Below are 12,017 nucleotides of genomic sequence, written 5' to 3'. Positions count from 1 at the left end.
CTGCAAGCGGCCTTTAAGTGTAAAATTGCTATTAATAAAATATTAACACTTTTTAAAATAGCACCAGTTAGAATTCTTCATGAATCACTTTGTGAAAATCACCATGACAGTCTGCTTGACTTCTTGGTGCTTGTCAGTTAATATGCACCTAGATAAAACATAGCAGCTACCCACTGTGTTTTGCCATGATTTGATGGTGTTTTGGTGATTTTTTTTTTTCTTCTTCACACAGGTTAGGTCAGTCACATATTGCTTATTGGCACTGAAACAGCCCATTTCTACTCTACCTCTGTAGATGCTTGTTGGCATGGAACCTTTTGGGAGCAGTAAGGTCTCTTGGTGTTGCCTAATTGTATAGAATCACAATGCAAGAAGAGCAGCAGCGTGTCCTAAATCGGTTCGAAAATTGGTGATAGGTGATGAACAGGACCAGAGGCAGGACGGATGGTCGACTGTAAATTTGATTAATCTTCTTTTAGGACCCAGAGTGATACCAGATTAATACTGGTGGATGTGAGAGCTGTCGCAGCCCCTAATAATTACGGTAACTTCCGGAGATACTCCGCTTCTCAAATGCCAGCTTTCTCTAGTGATATTTTGTTTATGGCTGAAGTCCATCTTGCGTTGTTGGGGTAAATTAGGTTTATCTTACTGCAGTTAAAAAAACTCTTTTAGTTAATGGATAGACTAGGCAAAGCATGCAAGTTACGCTAATTGTCTTGACTTAAATGCAGTCCCACTGGCTACTATTACAGCACTTGTCCTTTAATCCTGTATAACAGGGGAGGTCACATACATTTGCACCTTTATTAAATGGAAATGCCAAAATGGCATTCACTTATTTGAGAATTGAGTTTTTATTGTGACTCTACTTGGTGGCACTTCAATGGCCTCTGCTCTTTTTGGAGGGTGGTCCTGTGGTCCTTCCTTGCCCATTTGAGATGTTCAGAAGGAACCAGGTGTCTTCCACAAATCATGACAAATACCCCTGGAGGTGGAGCCTCAGGTAGCATTTTCTTCAACCCTTAACCCCGGAGCCATATGTCATGTATGCATGTTGCATGCAGAAGACGGGAAACAATAGTGGGCGTTTCCAACACAAGCATCAGTTGCACGCAGTAAAGTGAATTGAGTGGCTTATGTCCAACAAGAGCCAGGGAGTATCTCTCTGATTTAGCACCATGGCTGAAACGAGTCTTCCTTCCCAGGGCTCTGCCCCCCAAGCATGGCCCTGGGCCCTCAGCCATTGGCATTTGTGTAGCCAGTTCATTAGCTAGCTGAGGTGAATCTCTCACTGCTTCGACTCAAAAGTTAAATCAGGCCGGCTGCACTCGCGGGCACCTGGGACTGCACGGCTCTCCCAAAACCATAGAGTTCTTACTGACAGTTTTTATTTGTTTCTTTGTTTAAATTGCCCAGGATCATAGAGCAAAAGGCACACAGAGATGATTGAGAGTATGAAACTTTTAGTTGAATGTTTTTTCTGTTTTTTTTTTTTATAAGTATGGTTTTAAATTTTGCATTGCGTAGAGTCATACTGTTTAGGTGGTCTGGTATTTTGTTTTCTGTCATCGTTGGACTTACTGCAACTGGACTGAAACTCCACTGAAGTTTAGTTAAGCCAGATGACTAAACACCCCACCTCCCATAGCATTTTTCCCACTAGTCAATAGGCTGTTATGCAAATGACTATGTGCAAATTAGCATGTGGTACCATGAATGGGTTAAGAGTCATTCTGAAAACAGTCTTCTTGGGTTTTGCTCACACACAGTGGGATGGGGTTTGATTCCCCAATCCCAGAGGCGTGAGGTGACAGCGTTACCCATAGTGACCATCTCATCACGTTGGGTCGGCTTCTGTCAGGATGCTGCACTGCAGGCTATCTGCTTGTCCCTTTGACATGTTGTGTGTCACAGTGTCATTAATTTCACCTTCATTCAAATCTGTGGAAACCTTGGCCTCAGACTGATGTATTTGGCTTTTTTAAATTGTACTGTCCTCTATCCCAGCTAACAGGAAACACTCCCAGAACTTTCGCTAATGTTATTTAAAGATCGTCTCTAAGTTGGCAGAGAATATTCTTACTGTAACATCAATGGAATGTTTTTTCCTAGTTTTACATTTTAACAAAGGATCTGTCAATGTTAACACAATAATATTATTCCCTTATTTTAATGTAATTAATGATGAGAACTTAACTAATAGCTCAGAGTTGTTAAAATCTTATCTACAGTAGCTCTGATTTAAAGGATCCCAAGGATTCAGCTTGCACTACATTATCATTATTCCATACTCTGACTACACGCTGTGTAAAGAAGTGCTTCCTCAAATTTGTTTTAAAATGTTCTCTCGCTAATTTCCACCTATGGCCACGAGTTCTTGTATTTGAACTATCTTTATTGTCATTGTAATGGGTACAACGAAATTAGGTGCAGTCCTCGCAGTGTCAAAGAATTATACCAGAAATACATACATATTTAAATACACACTTTATTTACAAATTCATACTTACTTAAAACATATAGACATATAAAGAACATAAAAACATATTTCACGTGATTTTATCTATTGCACTATTTTTTTCATTATATGAATGTTATTAGGTGTCATTCAACACCCTAATACCGACAGGGTAGAAACTACTATTCAGTCTGCACCATTGAGCTTTGAACCCATGACTGTTTGTTAGTTGTAGCAATAGTAGTTCTGGGAAGATCAGGAATACGGACAAAATGCTTCCATACCTTAATCGCAACGTGCGATAAACATTCTTAGAGTGAAAAATTGTTGGCTAGAATGACAGGGCTTGTTTGGTAGGACTCTGCAGGTTTCGTTCTCCTCATCCAGGACATCTTCTCGGTTGATGACGGCTTAGACCTGTGCCATTCTGTGCTCTTAGGCACCCCAGGCAACAGGACCATTATACTCCTAAAAATTCCCCACTCAACAAACATAATTAGATGTGAAATATCAGGAGATGCTGGCTTTTCCTCCCTTTGTTTCTGCACTGATTCTCGGAGTCCGCTCAGGCCTATCATCTCGGTCTCCTGATCTCCTGTAGTGGGCATTAATTATGCTGGTGATCTCTGGCGAGAGCCGTGCTCTGAGGCAAAGCAGCTGGATGAAAATTCTGAGCCAAGAATTTTGTCAATTTTTTTTTTTTTTTTTTTTTTTTTTTTTAATCTTTAACCTCCATAAAGCCTCCTTATTTGTAAGACGTTAAAGAGCCTGACTCCTGTAGATGTTGTCGTATAATGGTATTCTTATAGAACCCTACTGACATATGTTTTGATTTATAGGACAGACGGACATTAAATCATTCAGCAGCAAGGAATAATAGACAGCATCAGGATGTTGTTTGACAGTGATCTGTGGTGGATGATTTTGTTACAGTTTAGTCGAGGCTGAACGTTACTGTCTGTCTTTCAGAGGCAGTGACCGGGAGGACTCAAAGAGGAGGTTCACCTCCTTACTTTGATGAGTGACCTGTTGTTAAATATTGGCAGGCTCAGTATTGGTCAAGTCTGGGAAGGTCAAAGAGTTTGGAGTTTCCACAATGCCCTGTTGACATTGGTCTCAACATGGAGAGCTATTTCAATCAAATTCACCAAAGTTCAGTCAAAGTCAAGTCAAGTGAAAAGTCTTAATTGCCAATTCCGCCATATGCACAGGACGCACTGAGGATTGTAAAGTTAATTTGATATTTAAGAAGCATACTGTTCAGCAGGCCTAGTTCTGGGGGAATCAGAAATTGCATTTTAAAGTAATAAATAGTGAATTGGCAATTGGAAATTCTGAGTTGGTTTATTTTAAAAGTGAAAAGAAGTTCTGGTTGTCTTTTTGTTGTTATAGATGAGAGTAATTGTTTGGAAACTTTAAATGGTTTGGGAAAAGGGGAACACAAACCTTCATGCTTAACCTTCAAGCAAAAGCCCACATTGCAAAATGCAGATACGGAGGGGTTTTGTTAAAAAGAGGGTGGAGTCTCTCTGCGGCACTTTCATCACAGAAAGGAGGCGGGTGCATCAGATATGGCTGAGAGTAAGTCATATCTCTGCTCTGGTGCCAGTCTTCCGCGGCCGTACCCTGTCCTGTCGGAACAAACATGTCGGCTTGCAGCCTTTTACAGATCTTTAAAAGAACAGGACGGTGTTTGTGCATATCTGTGTGTGTGTGGGTGTGTTTGTGTTGCGGCAAAGCAGTGGCCCTTCCCTGACTCAAAGGCAACTTCATTGTGTGTTGGATGTGAGTATGTGAATTGTAACATCAAAGTGTTACTTGTTTTTACTGCATTATCCACGCCTGTTGTCTGTTTATTACTGTTAATTGTTCCACAGTGTGGCTGAACCAGTAAGCACTCCATTGATATACTCGCATATGGCCAGGAAAAACATCTTGAATCTTAATAATGAGCTCAATTAAACATCTGTTTAAATGTCTGCTATTATTATGATTTTGATTGTGGAAAAGCTGCAAAACAAAAACAAAACATTTAAACGACATTTGTACAACATTCAAGCATTTCGCTGCGAACTGCACCTGAAGCCCTCATGTAGCTTTAGTAACATATTTAAATAATTGCAGAAGTAGGTAATAATGCTCATACACCTTAAAACAAATTACTGTCCATTGACGTTGTTTTTTACCACCCACAATACATCATTCTCACCGTTCGTCCAGGACTTCCTGACGGATCTGATGATGTCCGAGGTGGACCGGTGCGGGGACAACGAGCACCTCATCTTCCGTGAGAACACTTTGGCCACCAAGGCCATCGAGGAGTATCTCAAGCTGGTTGGCCAGAAGTACCTACAGGATGCTCTGGGTAAGAAGAAGCAGAGAGAAGCTGCCGTCTTTGTCTAAGGAAGCGGTGCCAGTGGAAAAATGACTCAACATTGTCTTTGTGATAACATTGTTGCACCATATGGAGATGGATTCTCCTCCTGCCTTTGTTGTTTGACATTTTAGTCTCCCTATGGAGATTGTGTAGGGAAAAAGTCAATAACACCTTTAGTGCCAAAAGGCCTTTAAGTTTTCAAGCAGAGCCCTGGAGTCTGTGTTACTGGGCTCTGCCACAAAAAACACTCTGGACTGCAGCTCATATTGTCTCGTTTCACCAAGTCATGATCAACGTGACCTTTAGCTCTAGGGTTTTGCTTGAGAAGATGGAGGTAAGGTAAGGGTGGATGGGCACTGATTACAGCATGTTGCCCCATCCACCACATGACAAACCACCTCAGGGATGAGAACCTGAGTGCAGCCATGCAGTGGGTGATACCTCAACACCACACTAGTGTAAATGGACCAGTGTTAGGTTTTTCCAGTGGCTGGAGTGCCAATCCTGCCACCATCTCCCAAATATCCCAGGATGTTGGAGGAGAGTGCCTTGATAAATATGTTCCATTATTCTCAATTATGGACTATGCACAGATACATTATAACATCAATGTACAATTTTTACTGTAATTTAAAGCATCAGTGTCCAAGCAAATAATTACTTATTCATTGGAAAATAAGCATGGAGGTTAGCACTTCTCATAAATCCAACTGAAACGAATAACAAAATTATTATTTAAATTCAGGGTTCTAATATTCTAGTATTTTCTTAGATTGTTCAGTTTAATGAGGGAGATAAAATCCTTTAATAATGAGCAGTTGTGTCGTATTTGGATTGTTTGTTTTTGTGAACTTTTGCTTTTACTGAGTATAGCCAAAGACCTCACAGAAGAATTACACTTAGGTGGACATGCAAGGACGGTGTAGTGGATCTCAGATCACTCCTTTATCACCCGAATCATGTATCTACTCTACTGTACCAGCATCCATCCATCTTCTGACTGATTCTAGGGTGCTGGGACTTGGTTGTGGACTTGGAACCCATGCCCTGAAGAATAGGGCATGAGACAGGGAACTCCGGACAGGATCAAAGGGCATGTTCCACCACCAGACAGTCTAGTTAAATCAATCAGTCATCTTCAGATTTTACATTATCTGAATAAGGTGTATTGGAAGTGAAAGACAACAGCTAAGTGGAAGAGGTGGGGGTACACAAGGGGGGTTTGGGAAGCTCCAGCACCGTCTATGCTGCACAGGTAGACTGTAAGTGTGCCCTATGTGTCTATGTGTTTGAGCACAGAAATTGCACTGTGAGCAGAAGCACATACTTCTGCACAGCCAGTGTTGGGACTGATCCTACCCAAACACAAGATTGATGTTAGTATTCTGCTCCTGATGCTCTCAGATACTTATTTATATGAGGAAGAGCCACAGTCCCACAATGGGGTATATAATCGGTGACCTACAGCATGATTTAACTCTGTGTTTTAATTAAGCACACGCTTACACACTAATCTTCATTATCAAAATTGAACCTTTCTCGTACCCAGTCCCTTTTGCCTGGGCATAAAGCCACGGCATAGCAAACAACAAGAGATTAGCCAGTAAACACGACTACATTTCTAGAAGCACAGTACATTTTCACGCTGAGGCAGTCTGAGAATTCAGGCCCCTAGTGAGCCAGGAGCAACCCCTGTGGAATCAAAAGAACACATTATGAAGGAGTTTGATTACCGTTATGAGAATGACAAGGCCCTTAAATGAGGTGTAAGCCACCCAGGACGTAGCTATATGCATCCCAAAAGGTCAAGCCCATGGGGTCAGTCACTCCCCAGCAGAATACAATGTGTGGGAGGATGCTGTGGGGCATGCTGGGTAATCTGGGCCTTCCTACTGAGTCTGTCTCATGCAGTCTTACAGTAGCTCATTAATAATTAACAGTATTAATACATAGTCCTCACATTTCCAGTTATCGTGATGTTTCTGTGTGGTAGGTGCACTCATCTGTAATGAGAAGAATGGCCTCGGTCTTGACCTTGATGAATGAGAGATGGTGAGGGAATGGGGGAGAGAGGCCCACCAGACAAAGAGTCGTATGTCTTGTAAACAAGGGAAACAATTGCCACTTAATACTACAGCTACAAGATTGTTTGAAACAATGTGACTTAATCAGGAAGGCTGCCGACTGTCTGACAAGGGACCGTCTCTCAGGGAATTCCAGTTTTTATGACCAAAACACTGGGCTATCATTCCAAGGAGATAGGTGTTGTGGTATTTTAAGTTTTTGCACAAAAATAAAATCTTGTAACATTTTGGGAATTTGTCCGAGCATTGCAGGAGTCATCGGTGTGGGGCCTTGTTTCATTGGTGCAAGTCGCTCCTCTGCCGCGGTTTGAGTGGCGACATACCCTGACGGTGGCTCCCTCCCCGCAGGCGAGTTCATCAAAGCGCTGTACGAGTCCGATGAGAACTGCGAAGTCGACCCATCAAAGTGTTCCTCCAGTGACCTGCCCGAGCACCAGAGTAACCTGAAAATGTGCTGCGAGCTGGCTTTCTGCAAGATCATCAACTCCTACTGGTAACTATGGCAACCCGAGCAGTGACGAATTACGATGGGCGATAACGCTGGGTTTGTGAAAAAGGCCCCGTCGTCTCTAGTTGAGTGACACAGGGGCTGAGGGCAGAGAATGCCCGTCCGTATCAGCCTGTGCATCAAGACCATTTACTGGCACCACATCTCTGCAGGACCATACCAGCTCCCGCACTCTCTCTCCCCAAAATCCATCAGTGAAAATCAATGGCTTTCAGGGAGCAGCCTTGTTTCCTGAGATGTTTTCATTTAGAGTGTGTTATCAGCTTACTGTCTGAGTGGTGTTTGCTACGATAATTCACATACTATCCTGGAAGATCTCTGCTCTACTCCACATGCTTACGTGCGCATATTCCCTCTGTTTAAATTACTCTGTGTATGTTGACTCTTGGCTTGGAATTCCATGCAGACATGGCAATGAAGCACGATTTGTTTTTATGTCACTAAAAAAAGACACCAACGCCATTGCATGTTTCCCTCCCTTTATCGACAGCGTGTTCCCCCGAGAGCTGAAGGAGGTGTTTGCGTCTTGGAGGCAAGAGTGCAGTAACCGGGGACGACCAGACATCAGCGAGCGGCTGATCAGTGCCTCTCTCTTCCTGCGCTTCCTGTGTCCAGCCGTCATGTCTCCGTCGCTCTTCAGCCTGATGCAGGAGTACCCGGACGACCGCACGGCCCGCACACTCACGCTCATTGCCAAGGTCACGCAGAACCTGGCCAACTTCACCAAGTGAGCCCCAGTCCCCCCAACCCTATCATCCCCGTCACTGCATCGGTCTAAAACTGACCCCTCCCTTGACCAACTCCCCGTGACAGGTTCGGCAGTAAAGAGGAGTACATGTCCTTCATGAACCAGTTCCTGGAACACGAGTGGACGAACATGCAGCGATTCCTGCTGGAGATTTCCAACCCTGAGACCATCTCTAACACAGCCGGGTTCGAGGGCTACATTGATCTGGGCCGTGAGCTGTCCACCCTTCACGCCTTGCTAGCGGAGGTGGTCTCTCAGATGGAACAGGTACAGTGATCACATGACACACTGGTTTCCTCCATTGCCCAGTCATAAGCATGCACTTCAAGCCATACCAGTCTAGTTTTGTCTTTATTTTTGAACTTGGCTTGCATCTTCCATGGAAAACAAATAGCAAGCAGGAAAAAAAGGAGAAGAGCAGGATAAAGACGATAAGCAGATGTAAGCTGAGAGTGTAAGGGGCTCATAGATCCCTGTGGCTTTCGAAAGCCTGCGAGCTTTGAGGCTTGATTGGCAGGTGTACAATATCTGATATTGGCCGCCTTCCCCCAGAGTCCGGCTGCCAAGCTGGGGCCACTGCCCCGGATCCTGAGGGACGTGAATGTGGCGTTGGCCAACCCTGCTGGCCCCCCTGTGCCCGTCCCCTCCGAACGGATGGCCTCGCCTCCTCCAATTGGCTGCAGCATTTCGACCGGCCTGCCGAAAATGGTCATCGACAATGACTTGCCGGGGTAAGAAGGAGCATATTGGGATTATGAAAGGGCTGTGGGCTCACACCCTCAGGACCTCAGCCTGTCAGTTATTCTTTGGATTCTGACCTAAAAGAAAAAACAAAACAGTATCTCTGCAATACTCCCACTAAGGTTTTGGGCATCATGGCATCATATTGCATAATAGAATGTGCACCACTGCCATATTGCTATTATCACAAATTGTGGCATATTGGGATTCTTTTGGGAAGGAAACGTTGGCACCGAGTGGGCACCTAAGGGGAATGTCCCCCACTAGTACAAGGAGACACTCCGACCTCATCCTGGAGAAGTCTGTCAGGCATGAGCCCCTGGTCTGTCTGCTTGGTTCCATTATGGGCCCAGTGCCGGTTTAATATCGGGTCCCCAGCACTAGTCAGTAGAAGCGTGGACACATTCCCTCTGTCAGGAAATCTATCCCCGTAATTCCTTTATATTCCCAGTAAGGGATGTTAAATCCTAAAGTAACATACTTTGAATCACATAATTTAAATATCCAATCCTGTAACTGGATCAAGCACAAAAGCATGGTGTCAGCAAACATAGTAATGTACTTGATGCTGGGAGCATGACAGGTTAGTATCTCTGCGAAAAAGATAAGATTCAGACCCCCCCTCGCTTAAAATGGCACTGTAAGCTCCAGCTGCCAAAAGCCATGTGAGTTAAGCTCTTCAGCCCGGAGGTGATGCCGTCTATTAATGTAATGAAACTAGAATCAGTATTATAATATTGGATGATGCACGGCAGGTCACAGCGGCTTGGTCTTCACACACACACACACAGTCACATACACACAGTCACACACACACACACCATGTCTATGTAGTCAAGGTCACACAGTGTAGGAGAATACACCCAGTCACTGTCAACTGAGTGAAACAAGTCTTAATCGCTATCACAACCGTCAGATACGATATATATTCTATATATATTCTAACAAACGGGCAGATATCGGTGGATTTCTGCACTGAATTTGACATAATCCATGTAAACTTCCTGCATTATTCTAGCTTAAAATATTTAAATGGGAAGAGACGATGCTTGTCTTCTCAGAAAAATAATACAGCCGTGTGACTGATACCTGTCGGTTCACTTCCCACCCCTGGCTCTGCGTGTGGGTTTGCACATATCCCCGTGCCCTTTGGGTTCGCTTCCCGCCCCTGGCTCTGCGTGTGGGTTTGCACATATCCCTGTGCCCTTTGGGTTCGCTTCCCGCCCCTGGCTCTGCGTGTGGGTTTGCACATATCCCTGTGCCCTCTGGGTTCGCTTCCCGCCCCTGGCTCTGCGTGTGGGTTTGCACATATCCCCGTGCCCTTTGGGTTCGCTTCCCGCCCCTGGCTCTGCGTGTGGGTTTGCACATATCCCTGTGCCCTTTGGGTTCGCTTCCCGCCCCTGGCTCTGCGTGTGGGTTTGCACATATCCCTGTGCCCTTTGGGTTCGCTTCCCGCCCCTGGCTCTGCGTGTGGGTTTGCACATATCCCTGTGCCCTTTGGGTTCGCTTCCCGCCCCTGGCTCTGCGTGTGGGTTTGCACATATCCCTGTGCCCTTTGGGTTCGCTTCCCGCCCCTGGCTCTGCGTATGGGTTTGCACATATCCCTGTGCCCTTTGGGTTCACTTCCCACCCCTGGCTCTGCTTGTGAGTTTGCACATATCCCTGTGCCCTCTGGGTTCGCTTCCCGCCCCTGGCTCTGCGTGTGGGTTTGCACATATCCCTGTGCCCTTTGGGTTCGCTTCCCGCCCCTGGCTCTGCGTATGGGTTTGCACATATCCCTGTGCCCTTTGGGTTCGCTTCCCGCCCCTGGCTCTGCGTGTGGAGTTTGCACATATCCCTGTGCCCTTTGGGTTCACTTCCCACCCCTGGCTCTGCTTGTGAGTTTGCACATATCCCTGTGCCCTTTGGGTTCGCTTCCCGCCCCTGGCTCTGCGTGTGAGTTTGCACATATCCCTGTGCCCTTTGGGTTCACTTCCCACCCCTGGCTCTGCGTGTGGAGTTTGCACATATCCCTGTGCCCTTTGGGTTCGCTTCCCGCCCCTGGCTCTGCGTGTGGGTTTGCACATATCCCTGTGCCCTCTGGGTTCACTTCCCACCCCTGGCTCTGCGTGTGGGTTTGCACATATCCCTGTGCCCTTTGGGTTCGCTTCCCACCCCTGGCTCTGCTTGTGAGTTTGCACATATCCCTGTGCCCTTTGGGTTCGCTTCCCGCCCCTGGCTCTGCGTGTGGAGTTTGCACATATCCCTGTGCCCTTTGGGTTCGCTTCCTGCCCCTGGCTCTGCTTGTGAGTTTGCACATATCCCTGTGCCCTCTGGGTTCACTTCCCACCCCTGGCTCTGCTTGTGAGTTTGCACATATCCCCGTGCCCTTTGGGTTCACTTCCCGCTCCTGGCTCTGCGTGTGGGTTTGCACATATCCCCGTGCCCTTTGGGTTCGCTTCCCGCCCCAGGCTCTGTGTGTGGAGTTTGCACATATCCCCGTGCCCTTTGGGTTCGCTTCCCGCCCCTGGCTCTGCTTGTGGGTTTGCACATATCTCCGTGCCCATTGGGTTCGCTTCCCGCCCCTGGCTCTGCGTGTGGAGTTTGCACATATCCCCGTGCCCTTTGGGTTCGCTTCCCGCCCCTGGCTCTGCGTGTGGAGTGTGCACATATCCCCGTGCCCTTTGGGTTCGCTTCCCGCCCCTGGCTCTGCGTGTGGGTTTGCACATATCCCCGTGCCCTCTGGGTTCGCTTCCCGCCCCTGGCTCTGTGTGTGGAGTTTGCACATATCCCTGTGCCCTTTGGGTTCGCTTCCCGCCCCTGGCTCTGCGTGTGGGTTTGCACATATCCCTGTGCCCTTTGGATTCGCTTCCCGCCCCTGGCTCTGCGTGTGGGTTTGCACATATCCCTGTGCTCTTTGGGTTCGCTTCCCGCCCCTGGCTCTGCTTGTGAGTTTGCACATATCCCTGTGCCCTTTGGGTTCGCTTCCCGCCCCTGGCTCTGCTTGTGAGTTTGCACATATCCCTGTGCCCTTTGGGTTCGCTTCCCGCCCCTGGCTCTGCGTGTGGGTTTGCACATATCCCTGTGCCCTTTGGGTTCGCTTCCCGCCCCTGGCTCTG

General features: G+C 46.5%; 1 protein-coding gene across 8 annotated transcripts in view; it reads left to right on the top strand.

Annotated features, from left to right (window-relative positions):
• dab2ipa (DAB2 interacting protein a) overlaps positions 1–12,017 on the top strand; it is a 165,506-nt gene that overhangs the window by 135,665 nt on the left and 17,824 nt on the right. For all 8 annotated transcript variants that reach the window (XM_072703040.1, XM_023834471.2, XM_023834472.2 and 5 more), the window contains 5 exons: positions 4,682–4,826; positions 7,271–7,415; positions 7,921–8,157; positions 8,244–8,445; positions 8,731–8,909. In XM_072703040.1, coding sequence (XP_072559141.1) covers positions 4,682–4,826; positions 7,271–7,415; positions 7,921–8,157; positions 8,244–8,445; positions 8,731–8,909 — 908 coding nt within the window. The remainder of the gene's footprint in view (positions 1–4,681; positions 4,827–7,270; positions 7,416–7,920; positions 8,158–8,243; positions 8,446–8,730; positions 8,910–12,017) is intronic.

Source organism: Paramormyrops kingsleyae, chromosome 2 (genome assembly GCF_048594095.1).
Source record: "Paramormyrops kingsleyae isolate MSU_618 chromosome 2, PKINGS_0.4, whole genome shotgun sequence".
Classification (NCBI taxonomy): domain Eukaryota; kingdom Metazoa; phylum Chordata; class Actinopteri; order Osteoglossiformes; family Mormyridae; genus Paramormyrops; species Paramormyrops kingsleyae.
The sequence above is the reverse complement of the archived record's forward strand: the minus strand, read 5'-3'. Positions and strand labels throughout refer to the sequence as shown.